Source organism: Polyodon spathula, chromosome 5 (genome assembly GCF_017654505.1).
Source record: "Polyodon spathula isolate WHYD16114869_AA chromosome 5, ASM1765450v1, whole genome shotgun sequence".
Lineage (NCBI taxonomy): Eukaryota > Metazoa > Chordata > Actinopteri > Acipenseriformes > Polyodontidae > Polyodon > Polyodon spathula.
In genome coordinates, this window is record NC_054538.1 from 49,212,020 (window position 1) to 49,232,593 (window position 20,574).

The 20,574-nt window shown below is 39.0% G+C and overlaps 1 protein-coding gene across 2 annotated transcripts in view; it reads left to right on the forward strand.

Annotated features, from left to right (window-relative positions):
* Positions 1-216: 216 nt before the first annotated feature.
* LOC121316017 overlaps positions 217-20,574 on the forward strand; it is a 44,234-nt gene continuing 23,876 nt past the window's right edge. For both annotated transcript variants that reach the window (XM_041250693.1, XM_041250692.1), the window contains exons 1-3: positions 217-252; positions 10,711-10,777; positions 17,507-17,661. In XM_041250693.1, the coding sequence (XP_041106627.1) occupies positions 17,522-17,661 (140 nt within the window). In that variant the 5' untranslated portion in view covers positions 217-252; positions 10,711-10,777; positions 17,507-17,521. The remainder of the gene's footprint in view (positions 253-10,710; positions 10,778-17,506; positions 17,662-20,574) is intronic.

Here is a 20,574-nt window from a genome sequence, read left to right on the forward strand (position 1 = left end):
ATGTGTGTGCTTTTGGTAACAACTAAGTAAAACAATTTAATTAATTCAACGACAGTTCGCACAATTCACACTCACTTTACCGAATACATTGCAGTTTAGAGAGGCGAGTTACAAAACCTGACTTTCCTTAAAGTGTCCCGAGATTCTGGACCCTGTTGGAAACCTTACTCTCAGATCAGGTGACACAGGTTGAAACGTCATTAAAGAAAATAGTGGGTTATGGTAAAGGTGCAGCTCTCCTTTCTTGTAAAGGTAAAGTAAACAGTTCTGTATTTTGATGTTTCTGTTGTGGGAGAGGGGGCTAGCGGTAAATTGTGGACGTTTGAAACTGAAATCTCATTTCTGTTCTTGGAGTCTTGAAATTAGAAGATGCTATTAACACTGTGTAACACATTAGAGACAAGACAGATTTCCGGACTGTGCTAAATTAAACCACATTCTCAGGGTTATTAATGGTTAACCAGGCGTTTGTCCGTTTCTAGTAATGGCCCAGAAAGTTCAGGTTTAAGCGGATTACAGATCATTAACTTTAACCGTGTCAGGTTGCGTTACCTCCCCTCTCTCATTAAAGCTGCAGTATAGTCAGCCACAACCCTGTCATGAAACTATAGCAACATCTGACTTTTTTGTGCCGCATTTTTTCTGATAAAATGAAAAAATGATTTTTTATTTTTTTTGTGTGTAGTATGGAAAATATTTTAGCAAATCATACAGTATTTAACCATATAACAAATTGCACAATACTATAATGAGCACAGAGAAATCCATTTGTATGTTCTGGTTGATATTCTGAGTAATGAACTGGAAAAGATTTCAGTTTCAACTTTATTACAAAAGATTTACTCTGAAAATGTTTAAAAATGTGGAGTCAATTTTGCACAGATCAAAAGGTTAAAAAATGTGGTCCAGCGCTAGGAGATATGCGCATGCACTACCCTTACCAAAAAAAAAAAATAAAATAAAATAAGCCTGCCGCAACCTGCTGTTGGCATATACCAGTAATACTGCTGCAACCTTTCTCTTGCAACCGGTTGCAAAAACTGGTAGGTTGCAGTGATATTGCAGGAAACTTTTGTGCTGCTTTATTTATTAATTATATGGATAAAAAAAAAAAAAAAACACACACACACACCACAAAAAGATCTGTAATGTATTTCTTTTATTTAATTTTGGTAGATCATAAATGAACATACACTTTAGTAAGAATACACTCTCATACACCATACTGAGATGTATATACTGAAACACACCTACTAAGATTACAAATTTATACAAACTGGGATTATACAAACACTCAACACTGAATGGAGATTACAAGCCGATACACTACTAATATACACACTATATACTAAAACATACTATCTCTATCCTGAGAATACACTGTGTTGAGATATAGTGAAACAAATGCTGTACTAAAATTACAAGCTCATACACTGACCCGAGATACACTATACACTGGAATACGGTACTGAGATTACAAACTCAGTGGAGGCTTTGAGTATATACAGTGCCTTGCAAAAGTATTCAGACCACTGACCAATTCTCTCATATTACTGAATTAAAAATGATACATTGAAATATTTAAGAAAAATAAATAACTGAAATATCTTGCTTGCATAAGTATTCAACCCCCACACATTAATATTTGGTAGAGCCACCTTTCGCTGCAATAACAGCTTTAAGTCTTTTAGGGTAAGTATGTACCAGCTTTGCACACAGTGTTGGAGTGATTTTGGCCCATTCTTCTTGGCAGATTTGCTCCAGGTTGTTCAGGTTGGTTCGACGATGCTTGAAGACCGCAATTTTCAAATAGTGCCACAGATTCTCAATGGGATTGAGATCAGGACTTTGACTGGGCTACTGTAGGACATTCATCTTTTTGTTCTTGAGCCACTCCAATGTTGCTTTGGCCTTGTGCTTGGGATCATTGTCCTGCTGAAAGGTGAATTTCCTCCCAAGCTTCAGTTTTTTAGCAGGCTGAAGCAGATTCTGTTGCAGTATTTTCCTGTATTGTGCTCCATCCATTCTTCCTTCAATTGTAACAAGATACCCAGTCCCTGCTGAAGAGAAGAATCCCCACAGCATGGTGCTGCCACCACCATACTTCACTGTAGGGATGGTGTGTCTTGAAGCATGGGCAGTGTTAGGTTTGCGCTACAAATATCCCTTTGAGTTTTGACCAAAAAGCTCTGTCTTGGTCTCATCTGACCACAAAACCTTTTCCCACATCGCAGCTGGGTCACTCTTATGCTTTCTGGCAAACTCCAGACGTGCTTTCAGATGGTACTTTTTGAGTAACGGCTTCTTTCTTGCCACCCTCCTATACAGGCCAGTGTTATGCAGAGCTCTTGTTAAGGTTGACTGGTGCACCATTACTCCACTCCCAGCCACTGAACTCTGTAGCTCCTTCAAAGTGATTGTTGGCCTCTCTGTGGCTTCTCTCACAAGTCTCTTTCTTGTTTGAGTGCTGAGTTTTGAGGGACGGCCTTTTCTTGGCAGTGCCTGGGTGGTGTGATGCAGCTTCCACTTCCTGATTGTTGATCCAACTGTGCTCACTGGGATATCCAAACACTTGGACATTATTTTGTACCCTTTCCCTAATCTATGCATTTGTATTACTTTATCTCTAACTTCTGTAGAATGCTCTTTGTTCTTCATTTTCCTTCAGATTCACAGCCTTACCAATGACCCTTCAACAATTTTAATGGTTCACAGGTGGAGGCCAATGGTAAGGTAATTGTGTCCTCGTTAGGGCAATTTCTTTCATCGGTGCAAACTGGGAGCTTCCACAGCACAGGGGTTGAATACTTATGCAAGCAAGATATTTCAGTTTTTTATTTTTCTTAAATATTTCCTAACATAAAACCAATGTCACCTTACAATAATTGATTCTGCGTTTCAGTGTTTAAAAATAAAATATGAAACAGAACGAAATTTCAATGTACCATTTGTAATTCGGTAATATGAGAGAATTGGTCAGGGGTCTGAATACTTTTGCAAGCCACTGTGTGTGTGTGTGTGTGTGTGTGTGTGTGTGTGTCTATATATATATATATATATATATATATATATATATATATATATATATATATATATATATATATATATATATATATATAATATATATATATATATATATCTATATATATATCTATGTCGTTACAGCAACTTTAAAAGACATTGAAATCTACTATATGACTGCGTGACAGAAGGAAATTAGCATATAAAAGTAGAATTTACAAAGTTTTGTTAATGTTTTGAGAATGTTTTTACATTTTGACAATTAAATTTAACTCATTCTAAAGTTGTGTTGAATGATTTATCATGAAAGATGATGTTTAGGTTGAAGCATAGAAAAAGTGTTGTTAAAACTTTGAGTTTATGATTTCATATGCCGTTTAGTTTGCTTTTGTATCTTATGTACATCCAAAGTTATTTAGTTGCACAAGGACTTTATAAACACCTCTAAATTGTATACATCTCAGTACAGAGTGTATATTTCTCAGTGTTTGCATATATATATATATATATATATATATATATATATATATATATATATATATATATATATATATATATATTATGACATATGTAATCTGGTGACCACCCTTACTCAAGTTTACCATGGTGAATTCAGGGACAGTTTGCACAATTCACACTCACTTTACTGAATACATTCCAGTTTAGAGAGGTGAGTTACAAAACCTGACTTTCCTTAAAGTGTCCCGAGATTCTGGACCCTGTTGGCAACCCTACTCTCTGATCAGGTGACACAGGTTGAAACGTCATTAAAGAAAATAGTGGGTTATGGCAAAGATGCAGCTCTCCTTTCTTGTGAAGATAAAGTAAATGGTTCTGTATTTTGATGTTTCTGTTGTGGGAGAGGGGGCTAGCGGTAAATTGTGGACGTTTGAAACTGAAATCTTATTGCTGTTCTTGGAGTCCTGAAATTAGAAGATGCTATTAACACTGTGTAACACATTAGAGACAAGACAGATTTCCGGACTGTGCTAAATTAAACCACATTCTCAGGGTTATTAATGGTTAACCAGGCGTTTGTCCGTTTCCAGTAATGGCCCAGAAAGTTCAGGTTTAAGCGGATTACAGATCATTAACTTTAACCGTGTCAGGTTGCGTTACCTCCCCTCTCTCATTAAAGCTGCAGTATAGTCAACCACAACCCTGTCATGAAACTATAGCAACATCTGACTTTTTTGTATAGCATTTTTTCTGATAAAATGAAAAAATTAGATTTATTTATTTATTTTTTTTGTGTGTGGTATGGAAAATATTTTAGCAAATCATGCAGTATTTAACCATATAACAAATTGCACAATATTATAGTGAGCACAGAGAAATCCATTTGTATGTTCTTGGAAAAGATTTCAGAACTTTATTACAACAGATTTACTCTGAAAATGTTTACAAATGTGGAGTCAATTTTGCACAGATCAAAAGGTTAAAAAATGTGGTTGCAAGATTACAAACTTATACAAACTGAGATTATACACACACTCAACACTGAACGGCGGTTACAAGCTGATACGCTACTAATATATACACTATATACTAAAACATACTATCTCTATCCTGAGAATACACTATGCTGAGATATCATGAAACACAAACGCTGTACTAAAATGACAAGCTCATACACTGACCCGAGATACACCATACATTGAAATACTGTACATACTGTACTGAAATGACAAGCTCATACACTGAAACACACTCTATACTGAGAATACTCTACACACTCTATACTGAGAATACAAGCTCAGTGGAGGCTTTGAGTAAATTGTTGATGCTCATATACATATATATATATATATATATATATATATATATATATATATATTATATTACATAGTATTAAAGCTAACTTTAGATGAAAACTTTAGATGAATATATGACAGAAGGAAACTAGCAAAGTATAATTCACAAAGTTTTGTTACTGTTGTGAGACAGTTGTCAAAATGTAAAAACAAAATTGAACTCATTCTAAAATGGTGTTGAATGATTTATCATGAAAGATAATGTTTAGATTTAAGCCTAGAAAATGTGTTGTTAAAACCTTATGAATGATGATTTTATATGCCGTTTAGTTTGCTTTTGTATCTTATGTACATCCAAATTTCCCTTTCAATGAAATGACAACCGACCACTCAGCATTGACAGCGCTCTCCTTGGCGCCAATCCCGGCACCGATTGACTCGGCACCGGTGAACACCTTCGACGCTGTCTTCAGCCCTGCACCGACCGCGCCACTCATCGACACCGACCACAGCACCGATTGACTTGATCCTGACCACTCTATCTCGCCACCGAGCGCAGCAGCCCTGCCTACGCACATGCCATGTCAGTGCGGTCATCTGGGTCCTCCGCTGGTTTCCAGCAGTGCGACCGGTGTGCTCTGAAGCTGGTCAGACAGGACGAGCACCTGTCCTGCGCCAGATGCTTAGGGCCAGACCATGCGGCCAAAGCACCGGTGGGTGAGTTGGACTGCTCTCCGTGCAGGAAGTTCTCAAAGAACTAAAAGCAGGAGAGCAGCCCTATCCCCAGGGTCCTCCGCAGAGATCCTCCCCCCCCCCCCCCCCCCCCCCCCCTACAGTGGCCAGGGAGCTCTCCCGCACACCAGGTACCACCACCGGTACAGAGGTGGAGGCATCTATCAGGGGAGGAGAGATGGTCATCGCCAAGGCAGTACTGCTTGAGGGGGCGTTCACCAGGGGACAGGCAGTCACCACGCAGGTACTGCTCTCCTTCCCCGCTTAGGCACAGACAATCCCCATCACAGTCGCCTCGGAGGCGTGCAAGCTCGGCTGAGAGATGCTTCCAGGAGTTGGCGGAGACTGTGAGGGCTCAGCAAGCTATGCTCAAGACCCTACTTAAGTCACAGGGCAGACTGCCCCCTACCACCAGGCAGCCCAAATTTTCACAGTCCCGTTCCCCATCCCCGACACTTAGATCTCCTATCCGAGGTGAGCTGTCCTTCACTGCGTCAAGGTCAGACTTCGCGGACCCAGCCACCTCCATCAGGCAAGCCACAGCGGGGGGCTCCTTACCACTCCTGCCGTATGTGTCGCAGAGGGAAGAGTTCCTGGCACTAATGCAGCATGCAGCTGCAGCCACTGACGTTTCCTGACCGGCAGAACAGGAGGGAAAGGGGATCAGCTTTCTCCAGCAAAAAGGGCACACACAGCAAGCCCTCCCTTTTTGCCAGGATTTCCTGGAATTGGTGCACTCCTCCTGGAGCAACCAGGAGTCTGCATCCTTAGCCTCCAGAACAGCAGAGTCTCTGCTGCACACTGCAGGAGCCCAGGAAGCGGGCCTAGACACATTCCCCACTACTGGGGACATGGTCACGGTATTGGTGCAAGGTTCCACCTTCACCAAGGGGGATAAGGACCCAACCTGCCCGTCCAAGCCTTGCAGGACAATGGATGCTATGTTGAAAAAGGCGTATGCATCAGCAGCGCTGTCAGTCAGATCACCAGACCTGGTGCTCTACCAGACCCAGTTAGCAGAGAGGCTGCAGGAAAGATCCACAGAGGCAGACATAGGGGAGCGCCAGTGCGGTAGCAAGGGCGATGACTGACCTAATGGGGGAGTTAGGCCAGGCATCAGGGAGAGGTGGCATCAATGGTGGCCGCTTGCTGGCATTTGTGGCTGACTCAAGCCAAGGTTGTGGAGACAGAGAGGGTGGCGTTACTGGATGCGTTACACCAGGGCAAACATTTGGGGCGACCATTGATGTGAGCTTTGAGAGGTCCCACAAGGCCACGGAGGTCACCTCCAAATTCTTGCGCCTTCAAGCTTACTGTCAGCATCCAAGGTGGCATTCACACCTTGCAGGGGTGAAAGGGCCTGAACACCACCCACCAAGGTGGCCTGCGCTCGCCGAGCCTTCACCACGCAGCGCACAGACTCCTGTCCTGGACATCCAGAAACTTGCGTTCCATCAGGGTGGTTCACCTCCCCGGTGTGGACAACAAGGCAGAAGAGCTGCAGACAGCTCGGAATGGAGACTGCATCCTCTGGTGGTGAAACAGATTTGGGAGAGGTTTCTTACTGCACGGGCTACCTCTTTGACACAGCCAAGTCCACTCATTGCCCCCTATGGTTCTCTATGGAGAGAGACGGGGGCCCCCTGGGAATAGACGTGCGAGCTCACCCCTGGCCACAGGGGCTCTTGTATGCATTCCCTCTGCTACTATTACTACCCCTGACACTAGAGAGGATCAGGATGGAGAGAGCACAGGTTCTGCTGGTTGCACCCAGATGGCCGAGACGCCCTTGGTTTGCTATCCTCTTCGACATGTTGTCAGGTCAGCCCTGGCAGCTCCCGCTGCGCAAGGACCTCCTGAGCCAAGCAGAGGGGCTATTGTGGCACCCGAACCCAGCCCAGCTCCACCTCTGGGTCTGGCCGTTGAACAGAGCCATCTATTCAGACGAGGTTTGCCAGATGCAGTAGTAGAAACACTATGGACTGCTAGGGCGCCGAGCGCTAGAGCCTAGTACTCATACAAATGGAAAGTTTTCCAAGACTGGTGCATTACCGAAGGTCACCCTCCTGTGACCTGTTCTAAACTCCTGTTTGACGCAGGAAAATCAGCATCCACTTTGAAGGTATACCTGGCAGCAATATCAGAGTGCCATGACAAAACTGACTCTGTGTCCCCTGGGGCACATTTCCTGGCAGTGCAATTTCTTAAAGGGGCTCAGAGGCTTCGTCCTCCCGTGAAGAGTATGGTCCTCAAGTGGGATCTAGAACTGGTACTGTGGGTCCTTATGGGTCCCTGTGGCAATGTGCCCCGCCCCTGTGTATTTCTGTGTTGTATGTTGTGTGTTAATGTTGGTGTATAGTCATTGGTACACGGGAAGTAATATGATATATGTGCACAAGTGTTTAAAATGTTTATTTGTATTTAGGCATGAGGATTGCACAGCACTTCATGTGCAGGTAAAATATAATAATATATGAGCACTGGGAATTGCATTTATTAATTCACATGCAGTTGTACCAAGACTCCAATTGAAGGATTGATTAGCAATCGAGTTTCGGTACAGCTGCATAAAAGCAGCATGTTTTCACTCACTCTGGGTTGAGTGTTTGGTGAGTGGAGAACGGGATTGGAGACGGAGGTAACAATAATAAGAATAGTTCAAATATCAGCTCACTGTGTTTGTCTGTGTAGTCCATTTTATTTGTCACTTTATTTTGGTGAAAGTGCCGTGTCCTGTGTTTTGTTTGTCTTACAACCTTTTATTTTCTGTCTTTTCAATTATTAAACGCTGAGCGAAAACAATTGCTCAGCTTCACCAAACTCCACCTCTCAGTTTATTATTTGTTGGTTCCTATTTCTGGTCTGACATCACCCACTACAGCCGTCTTTGTGACAGCCCCCATTCGAGCCCATGGCGTCAGCAGAACTGTGCCCTGTTTCCTTTAAGGTGGAGTTTTTAATAGCCATTACATCTGCCAGACGAGTAAGTGAGCTTCATGCGGAAATGACTCGCGGGTAACATTAAGAACAAATCCAACCTTTTTGCCTAAGGTGGTATCTTCATTCCATATTAACCAGCCAGTGGTTTTGGAAACTTTCAGACCTCCCCCGCACAAGTCAGAGGAGGACCGTAGACAGCACATGCTATGCCCAGTTCGGGCTCTGCACTGTTACCTGGATAGGATGTTGTCCTGGAGACAGTGCAACCAGCTGTTTGTGTGCTATGGCTCCCGCTCTAGAGGTTAGGCCCTGTCGAAGCAACGTGTAGCGCACTGGGTGGCAGATGATTACCGGTGGACATTACAGACAATTCTACCAGGGCCCAGGCAACTTCGTGGGCTCTCCTTCATGGCGCCTCCTTAGATGAGCTATGCAATGCTGCTGCATGGACAGGTAGTCAGACATTTGCGCATTTCTACCGCCTTGATGTGGCAAACCGAGCGAACGTTATTTGGTATTAAAGTTGCACAAGGACTTTATGAACACCTGTAAAGTGTATACACTTAGTACAGAGCGTATATTTCTCAGTGTTTGCATATGTATATATATATATTAGTGGGTAACTTTATGTCTTAAATGAGACCACCCTTATTCAAGTTTACCATGGTGAATTTATCATAGTCTTTTACCTTGGCTTTCCATTACTTTTGACATGGTTTCCTACTGTTTTAACATGATTTCAGTGATCTTTAATATACAGGACCATAGTTAACCATTTCTTAGAAACATCTATTATAAAATATTATGGTATTCCCATGGTACAGTACAGTAAAGAACAATGAAAGCATGTTGAAACCATAGGTAAAGTTAAATTAAAACCTAGTAAAAATGCAAAAACACAACTATGGTAAACTTCAATAAGAGCAGGCTCCTTCTGCCATACAGGTTTTTGATTCTGAAATTTGTTGCAGTAAGGTGTTAAGAGGTGTTGTCTTTTCATTGAAGCATTTATTAATTTCTGATCCACTCAGCTCAGTTTGTTAAAATTCACCTACTAATATTCAAACACTGTATATAGAGATTGGTAGCAGACATTGATTCAGTCAAGTTTCTAAATACTACAACTTGTGACTGATGACTGATCTCCAGTATAGTGCAAGTATCTCAGTATACAGTGTATGCGTCTCAGAGTACCTAAAACTCAGTAACCTCATAGTGGCTCCTCCTACCAGACATTGTTATGATGTTTCAGCATCCTTCTGATTCTGACTTTGAATATTTTATGCAGCACGTCGATAGGTTGCCATCTTTTGATTGAAGCATCTGTTAATTTCCGATCCATGTAGCTTTAGCTTATTCGAAGCATACACTATGAAACATTTTACCTACAAAACATGTTTCTGCAATGGTGACTTGCAAGAAGGGTAAGATGTTGAGCTTTACAATAGAAAACATTTTTTTGTGGGGTGGGGAGTAAAATCAAATAATTGACAAGATAAATCAATGATAAATGATATTTCTGTGATCACTGAGGTTGCAATTCAAAATTGGAGGTAGTGGGACGAAATACTAATTAATAATTACATTTTTTTAAGATTATGTTTAGCAATACCAAAAAAATGAGTGAACAAGGGCCATTGTGGTGTAACATGATCAATAAACCACTACCACCAGGTGTTATTTTTTAGGATATACTTGCTGTGTTGAAGTGATCAGTTAAGTAATCAATTGTGGGGGAGCAGGGAAGCTGGGAGCTTTTAAAATGAATACTACTATAAGGAACAGCAGAAGGGGTGACTGGCTATTTGGTACAGCTGGAGTGTGTCATTCTGTGCAAATAATTGCTTTGCTAAGTTTTGTGCTGTTTTGTTTCTGAAATTTAAATCCACTTTTTTGGCAGGTCAAATTCCTATAAAACAAGTAGAAAAGTGAATTAGAACAAAATAAACTAATCAACATTTTTTATTGTTAGCTTATGGTCTTTAAGAAACTAACAAACCTTGATGGGCTGACTGTTTTGTTGTTCTAAACATTTATGTATGCACTACTTTACTTCCTTGACCTTCCATAATATGGAAAATAAAAAACAAAAATGCAGAATATACATACATATGGGACACGAGAACTCTGTTACAGAAAATGAAAAGCAGGGGGATACACCAAACTGATGCATTTAAAAATAAATAAATAAATAAAAAGTTAAACAGTAGTTACACTTTAAATGTATTTCTAATCATAATGAACCTTTGCTCATATCTTGCAGATCAGTTTTTCTCTTTAGAGATTTCCCTACACCTAGACAAAGACCACCAAACAAAAAGTGAAATTACGTATGTATTAACCTTTCACTATTTCATTTTTATTTAATTATACTTTAATGGTTTTTATTTGCCATTTAAAATTCATAATAACCATAGTTTTCATTTATTTCTAGTCTTATTTTAATTGACAAAGCCCTTTCTTTGTCATCTGTTAAAGAACAGGAAAACAAGAATACATTATTTTAATTTCTAAATGTTCTCACTGTTGCAAATAGTAATTTGTGAACAGTTACATATAACAATAAAGCACTCATAATCTAAATGAACACATAGAGGAAATGATTTATCATTGAGGTATCACAGCCACTGTTACATTATTTACATCAATACTGCATCACACATTGTCATAATGTGCATAAGTATGAAAATCCCCTTTCACACTGAACTAGGTATTGCATCACCGGTTTTGTATACACTCAGAATGATCAGAAGTTTAATATCACTTAAAATAGGAATGGGGTTCCCTGCTTTTTTTTTTTTTTTTTACACGATGAAAAAAGGTATAGTCAAAGCTTCACTTAAACCGCCAACACTCTTATCTGACCAGCAAAAATAGACCAAATAATTCTTTACATTAACGTCCTTGGTAATACCGCATAATAAGTAAAACATGTATCATATTACATATGAATAGCTTAAAAATAACGCTGTTATCAGGAGTACTGTAGCTAGAAATGTATCTTTCCCCCATGGAGCAAGGCAGAAATCACCTTCAGCTCTTCTCTTCTCCATAGCATCTTCACCTGACTCCACGTCTTCGACGTCTGTGGTTTTTACCACCTCCGTGAGCCCATCTTCATTAAAACAGACAACTATACACAACGCTTAATATAAAGTGTGGGATTCCATTTCAAACTACAAAACACTAGAGGTTTATTACAGCCTATTTTTATTTTAAGATACTTACTTTCATCTGCCGTGTCTTTTGTTTGTCTCGCCTTAATCTTTTTTCTGAGTGAAAATGTTAATAATAATTTAAACAAAATTAGTCTACAAATTAAATTAAAGGAAATATTTTAGAAATTATTCCAATTATCTACATTAAAATTGCTGATTAAAATTACGGTTAAAGGTATATAAGGATACAGAAGCTATATTTCCCTTAATGTTGTAATGTTTTAAATAAAGTAAGTGCAATTATATTTGTACGTACTTGGTCAAAAATATTCGAGGCTTCACTGAGGCGACCAGGAAGGCACGAGATTATAAATAAATTTAGTGGCACGAGACAAGGGGTACCTATATATATGGCTGTTGAAAAGCCCGCGATTTCAGGTTATATAGGTAAGCTTTTCAGTCAAGAAAAAGTTTGCATTAAAATACCTCATTTTTTTTATTTATGTATTCATTTACTACGACTTACTATTGTATGTAGCCTATCCTTATTGCTTTGGATACATTAGTAGATATTTTGCTGTCCTTGCTGTAAACACAGCTGTAATTTGTTTTTATTTATTAGGCTTCCAAGCCACAATGGCTGGGAATCTTAAAACAGAGTAATTACACTGGAAAGGCTGACATTATTTTACACATACACACAGTACAGTATATATACAAAGACACATACTGTAAACTAAGAAAACATTTTTTGAAGCCCTGTTGCAGCTGTATAGCATCCAGAAGAAAAAGAAAAACTGCACCATGCTTTTTAAACCAGAAGACAATCGAAACAATAAAATATATAATACATGAGCTGTACATGTCACACGAATACAGCTTGTTTAAAAATGAAAAATATAGACAGAACTCTTCAGAATCGCTTGCTCTATGAAATACAATTGCAACTGTGAAGATCGCACGGTTATTCACAGAGAATCCCCACAAAAAACGGACATTTTAGTATAATGAGCAGCTTTTCTGCCGTAATATTTCTTTACTTAAAATAACCTCGTGGACATGCAGGCATTTACAGAACTGTACACTTACTGACACACTCTGTAAGTATTGGAAATGGAAATGTATACAGAAATGTTTTGTTTATTTATTTGTATTTATTTATTTTTAAATGCTGTTGCAGTTCAACAGAAGCCGCTCGAAAAAAAACAAAAACAAAACTGCATCATCCATTTTAAACCAGAAGACAATCTAAACAATACAATGTATAATACGTGAACTGTACAAGTCACACGAGTACAGTCTGTTTAAAAATCTGAATATATATATTTTTACTACCGAACTGTTGTAAAACAACAAACACGAATACTGAATCTGTTGCAACGAACCCTGGGGTGTAAGCCGTTTACATGAAGGGGGTGGCGGAACTTTGGGAGAACTAGACACAGACCTCTTCAGAATCTCATGCTCTATGAAATACAGTTGTAATGTTGAAAATCGCACGGTTATTCACGAATGCCCCCAAAAAGTAGACATTTAGAAGAATTGGAGCTGTGCAATGATGTTAGCTGATTTCCCCTCCTTCCCCTGTGTGGACTTCTATCCTGGTGAGAATGCAGAGAGCTTAATTGTTGTCAATATATAACGGAGGGATAATAAAGTGAGAGAATGAGTTGCGGGCTGAATTGCTACTGCTCGTGAAAGCTGTTACAGGCGGATTCCGGCTGTGTGTTGTGCGGATTGTTTCAGGAAAGTGACAGCCGTTGACGGAGGCGTGCTTTGGAAACAAATCCTGCAAGTGATTGCGCGATACCTACAGTTTAGTAAGGCAGTCTCTCAAATCTCACATTTCTCTCTCCCTACTCTTTGTTTTATATGTCTGGTGACTGACTTGTAAATACTTCAGTTAAATGCTTTATAAAAAAGTAATTTCATAAAACCCACGACTGATTTGGTATTATATACTGTTCCTGCTAAACGTTATATAAATGCAGTCGTGTATGCACTGATTCAGGAAAACTAGTTTTATATTGGAATATTAACTTTAACCCTGTTTTAAATTCTGTCCCTGTTAAACGTTATACTGAAGTAGCTCAGTGTGTTGTGCATGTATGCTTTTTACACTAGTAGTTTTGAAATACTATTTATATTAAGTGCTTATTTAATGTTTTATTATTTAATGTGGGATGTGTGTTGATATAAATTTGTTTTGATTTGTTGTGGATTGAATATAATTATACATTTTGTATGTTTATAATTTATTAGATGTGACTTGTTGTTTTACAAAAACTGGTGTGGCTTATATGAGCACTGTAGGTAATGCAAATAGTGGGATGTGTAACACAAAAATAGGTTTATATAGTATGGTTAAGTTCTGGTCTGAATAATTGAAGAATACAGAGACTGATAGCTAAGTGCTTTATTTATAGTAGTTAGATGTATTTTATTGGAGATGTGATTTTCATCACTGTATTGTGCATTAACCAGCAGGAAGAAAATATATGTTTGGTTTTTAACACTAGAACCTCCATGGGAGTCATTGTGACCCGTTTTGCATTTAAAATGTTAATTATTCTCCCGTTGTAAGTCGTATGTGTGTGTCCGTTTTTGACTTTTCCTAAATATATGAATTACATATCCTGGCGGGGTTTGATAGCCAGAATCGCGAAAAAGATACATTTATAAGTAGTTATACTTAGAACCGCACGTGGGTCAATGTGACCCATGCATTACAACACGTGTCTTTTTAATATAACTTTTGTAACTGCAGCAAACAAGACACGCCCCCTCTTCCTAGAACATGTTTATTTATTTTTTATTTCAAGCCTTTGTTTGTGGACTGACTAGGAGACAGAGATTGCTATGATAGTGGATTTGTCAAGATGCCAACTCAGTGAAAGCCTAGTTGCTTATGTACCTGGGAGACAACAATCCTTTGTTTTGTTCCACGAATGCAACTTTTGAAAAAATATTTCGATTTTACAGGCTTGTATGTACCAGTTTACAAGTGTTTACACAGTAGTGTTCAATGAAACTACATCTGTGTTTACAACACAGCTCCTGGATGCAGGCAAAGTCAGCTGGCAGACGGGTACGCTCCTCCATAGAGCACAATACAGCCGTCAAACCGGAACTAGTGTTATATTTTATTTTTATGTGTACATATAACCATTTACACGTGTGCACAAGTATATGTGCATACCTGTTTCTTTAGAAATGTGTATTTTAAAAAAAATAATTTTTAGTGTTTGTAGTTGTGCTGTATATGCTCTCATTATACAAATAAAGCCTTTTATGTTTAATTTTCCATTTAACTAGTGTTTCAGCCATGCAAATGTTAGATTTGAACGTTCACTTTTCAGTTGTATTCGATAGTATGTCTTTCATTTTTATAACAAAGCAGTTTAAAAATGTATGGGTCAAAGTGACCCACGTGGCGGTTCTAATGTTAACCAGAGGGTGGTGCAAGTTTGCCCTCTTATGGTGAAATTTAGAATGCAGTCTTTGGTGAACAAAGACTGCCTTCGAAAATCTCACCACAAGAGGCCGCTTATGACCATAATTCCTGATAAAAATGATATAGCCTTGCCCAGCAACATATATTGCTTAATACTATCATCACATCTAATAGTAAATCATATAATAGTAAAACAAAAAAAAAAGAAGTGTGCCCACGTTATTTTTTTTTAAGAGTGTAAAAGTTACTGTGATCTCTGGCTGTACAGTAATTTGATATCTGGGGTATTTAAATATGCAGCTAAAAGTTCCACAGTGTGCAATGCACTCACAACTAATCACAAGCAGTTATCACAGTTAATACTAAAATCCACATTTATAAAATACTGACCGTTGCCCTACAAAAAATTATACAAAATAAAATTATGCTTTCCAATTAACAAAATGTTTGTATGATTTCCATTTTCCCAAGTCTGAAACCATATCTTGTTCTTCTGTGAACGCCTTAAAGTTGCCTGCAACTTCCGGTTATTATTTATTTATTTATTTATTTATTACTTCCTTCCCCTGAGAACTTAAAAGTTGCATTAAATCAACACCGTTGCACAAAAAGTTACAAAACTAGGTACGGTGGTAGAGGCCTTTGGGAAGTTGTGTCAGAGCGAAAACGAAGGTCATAAGTCACATGGTTTGGAAGTCATATTGGATTTTTCGTTAATTTTTTAGCCAATTTAAATAAAATCTTCTCTGAAACAGCTTATGGCAGAGATGTGAAACTTGGGGCATAGACTATCCTTATGCCCTAGATTTAGTTTTGTTCAACATAAGTTGATTGGTCACATGGTTAGGCGGCCATATTGGATTTGTCAAATAATCTAACGTCTTCTTCTCTGAAACTGTTATGCCGATTTGAAGTGAAACTTTAGATACAAAACCTTGGCAAGGTTGTCTATCAAGTTTGTTCAAGGCAAGTCTCTACATGAAAAAACATTGCCACCGTGAGCCAATCAAATTTCAGCTATGGTCAATTTGCACATATTTGCATATTGCAGTATTTATCTAAGGTAGAATGTTGTAGACTTATGAATCTTCACAGAGTAGCGGAAGCCTATGAGAATTAAGGTATGCTTTATTAAAAAAAAATACCTTGATCTTGACCTTTGACCTGTCATTAAGCTCAAATGTAGAACTAGCTTTTAAATCCTTCCAGTGTAGCTTGGGTCATGGTTACTTTGGAACACTGTGACCAGGATGGCTTGAAGTGGTGACATCAGACCCAGAAGGACACAGACTCCAAAATAAGGACTGGCTGGTGAAAACTGAGCGGTGGCACTCAGTATATTTATTAAATGATGAAACAAACAAAAATTTAAACAAAACACACAACACTGAAAAGAAAGGGTGCATTGGCCAAACAAAAAGACAGACAAAACACAAAATGGACGTGGACGAACCCAACAAACAAGTACTGTGCTGGCACTTCCAGCACGCTGTAACATTTGCTATATTAATTTTAAATTAACTCTCCTCTTTCTCACCCGTTCTCCACTAATGAACACACAACTCCAAGTAAGTGCTTCGTGCATCTATATATACAATTGTGCTCTGATTCAATTACCAATTAATTATTTCCTTGAATCCCAGCACGTGAACTAATCTGTGTACTCCTGTTCTTACATATCAATACCCATGTAAATATGCATGTGGGGCGAGTTGTGCCATCCTCGTGTCTAAATACAAATTACACTTTAACACTCTTTCTCATAACCCATATTTATATCCCGTGTATTTTATACTTAAACACCAACATTAACACACTACATACAACCTAAAACACTAATAAACACAAAGGGGCGGGACACTCTGCCACAAACACATATAGCAGTCCAAATATGCTCTATCAAAAATGTCTGACCATGACCTTTAACCTCTCTTTAAGGTTATTTGCAAAAGTGGTTTATAACTGCTTAGAGAGTGCAGGTTTCCTAATTAACAATTGTTAATTCCTAATTAACAATTTATTCAGGGGCTTGAAAGAAGTCTGTAGTGGTTTCTTATTATTTTTTGTTTAAAGTCATCTAAAAAAAACAGTTATGGGGGAAAAAAGAAAAAAAACAGTGTTTGTCATTTAGCCATTTTAGATTAACAATTGAATGTTCAGATACATAACAAATTACCTTCTGTTAGCATGATAATTACTTCTGATTGTGCTGGTGCTGGAGTTCCTTTATCTCACCAGTAAAGCTCTTGCTTGTTAAAAACCAAGGCTGGTGAGTTCAGATATCCTCAGTTCCTTTTGGAGCAGTAAGTTTGAGGCATTAATGGTGGTCACTTTTGTGGGAAGTTCTAAAACCAGTGTATTCAAAAATAAATCAAACACTTAACACCCCTCACATAATAAACAATAAATAAATAAATGAACTGATACTTGCATTTTAACTTTTTCAGCTAATCAGATGACCGATGGCTCCAGTCATAGAAGCAGGCTTTAAATATTCGGCTGCTGGAAGCACAGGACTCTCCCAGCAGCCCCTGGTTCTAGTTTCCTTTATGGTCCTTATGGTCCTCATTGTTATGCTGTTCTACTGCTCATCCTCTGACTGGTGAGTATTCAGGATTTCTTGTTATTACATCAGCTGACCTGGTAAGATTTTTATATCTATTAGGCTCTGGCATTGGCTAGATTGTCATGTTCTAATTTAATTGAAACTAATTCTTCACCTAATAGTCCTACTCTTGACATTGGCTCCTCACAGCTGCAATGACTTCTTACATTTCTTTAAAAATAAAATACTAGACATCAGAAATTAGATTCCACAAATTCTTCTAGATTTGATACTGACAGTCCTATTGAATTGCCCTGAAAGTATAGTAGGACTGTCTAGCGTTGTCCCATTGTGGTTCAGATCTTTAGGTCTGAACCACAATGATAGGTTTCAGTTTGTCTCTATCAAACCTTACTCTGAGATCACAAGATGTGAGCCTGCTGGTTATTCCTAGGGTCAACAAAAACAACATGGGAGGTAGGGCTTTTTCTTGTAGAGATCCTAAATTATGGAGTGCTCTGCCTTCGTTTGTCAGGGAAAGCTGGGACCATTACAGTTATCAAGTTGAAAATGCACTTTTATAAAATAAGTCTTAGTGGGTTTTAATGTAAATTTTAAATTGCTGCTTTTGTATTATTGTGTATATTGCTATTTAAATGGTATTGTAGTGAAAAAGATTAAGCTGACAAATGTTTTTTGATTCAAAAACACTTTATATACAAGAAAGGTATACCTCCAATACAATCATATAAGCACGAGATTTAAACTGACTTCGGACAAGGCCTCAGTACAGCTCAGTGCATACGTTTGTATCAGAAAGCATGGATATCTATGGAGTCAATTCGAAAGAGATGAAAAGACCGACAACGCTTTACCATTTTGGGTATTTATACCTTTGTAAACAACTGTTGACTCCACTCCCATTTGTTTTACTTCTGTTCAGTGATAGGGGTTTCCACTCTATCATTGCACATTCCCTCGGGGGGGGGGGGGGGCTGCATACCACGTTGTATTTAGCAGGGTGCATCCATCTTGCCTTTCAGTTCCCCTCCCACATCTCACTCTATCTCTGCTAATCTCCTGCCTTTTGGTGTTTAGCTCAGACACCCATCTGTGACTTTCAGTCATGTTAGGCTATGCAAAACTGCACGTAGCTGGTTTTGCCAAAATGGTAAATGAAAGAACTCAAAACTTACACAATACTGTGTAGAACCTTAATATAAAGCATATTAAAGCAACTGAATTAGTAAGCCCATTAAAACGACTATAAAAACACATTCACACAATTTAAACAATGATTAAAAAGAACTTAACTATAAAAGACACACATACAATGTAACACTTACAATTAATTACATCATTAATACCTCATGCAGAAAGCCATCACAACAGTATGACTGTGGCAGTTGTATGTGTGACATGCTATACAAATATATTGTGGTTTGTTGTTTTTTTACTGCTACGTACTGTGCAGTGCTTTTATATAAAAAGCGATATACACTGAGTGTACAAAACATTAGGCACACCTGCTCTTTCCATGAAATAGACTGACAAGGTGAATCCAGGTGATCGCTTATTGATGTAACCTGTTAAATCCACTTCAATCAGTGTAGATGAAGGAGAGACAGGTTAAAGAAGGATTTTTAAGCCTTGACACAATTGAGACATGAATTTTGTATATATGTGCCATTAAGAGGGTAAATGGGCAAGACAAAAGATTTAAGTGCCTTTGAACAGGGCATGGTAGTAGGTGCCAGGCATGCCAGTTTGAGTGTGTCAAGAATTGCAACGCTGCTGGGTTTTTCACGCTCAACAGTTTCCCGTGTTTATCAAGGAAGGTCCACCACCCAAAGGACATCCAGCCAACGACAGGACAGTGGTCAAACGGCTCACTTATGAAAGAGGCCAAAGGAGGTGGATCAAATTGTGCAGAGCAACAGACAGGCTACAGTTAGTCAACTGACAGTCCAGTACAACATTGGTGCCGAAAGACCCATAAAAAAATGCACAACTCGTCGTACCTTGACACAAATGGGTATGGCAGCCGACGACCTAACAGAGTTCCACTTCTTTCAGCAAAACACAAGAAACTGCAGTTGCAGTGGGCTAAGGATCGAAAACACTGGACACTGGAGGATTGGAAAAACATTGCCTGGTCTAATGAATCCTGGTTCCTGCTGTTTCACGCTGATGGGTGGACTAGGGTATGGAGAAAACCACATGAGTACATGCATCCATCATGTCATGTGTCAACATTGCAGGCTGGTGGTGGTGGTGTGATGGTGTGGGGTGTGTTTTCATGGCACACATTGGGATTCTTGATAAAAGTGGAGCAACGTTTGAATGCCACAGGATAGCTGAACATCATTGCCAATCAGGTGCATCCTTTCATGGCAGCAGTGTATCCATCTGCTAATGGATTTTTTCAGCAGGATAATGCCCCATGCCACAAGGCTAGGATTGTCCAGGAATGGTTCCACGAACATGACAGTGAATTCAGCTTAATGCAGTGGCCTGCCCAGTCACCAGATCTCAATCCAATTGAGCATCTGTGGGATGAGATGGAACGAGCTATTCAGAGTAGAGATCCACTACCAGCCAACTTGACACAACTATGGGAAGCATTGGAGTCAACATGGGCCAGCATCCCTGTGGAACTCTTTCGACACCTTGTAGAGTCCATGCCTCAATTGACGAATTGAGGCTGTTCTGAGGGCAAAAGGGGGTGCAACTCAATATTAGGAAGGTGTTCCTAATGTTTTGTACACTCGGTGTATAAATGCAATAAATAAAGAATAAAATAAACTCCTAACTGCTAGCGAAACATCTATGCTGATAAAGTAACATAAAAAGGCAGAGAGACATTCAGTTATAGATGTTCATTGTTTTTCTGTCTTTCTTGAAACCCCAGTTTGAGCAAAATTATCAATACATGTCATCTGGTTGGAATACACACTGTGATTTTTTTTT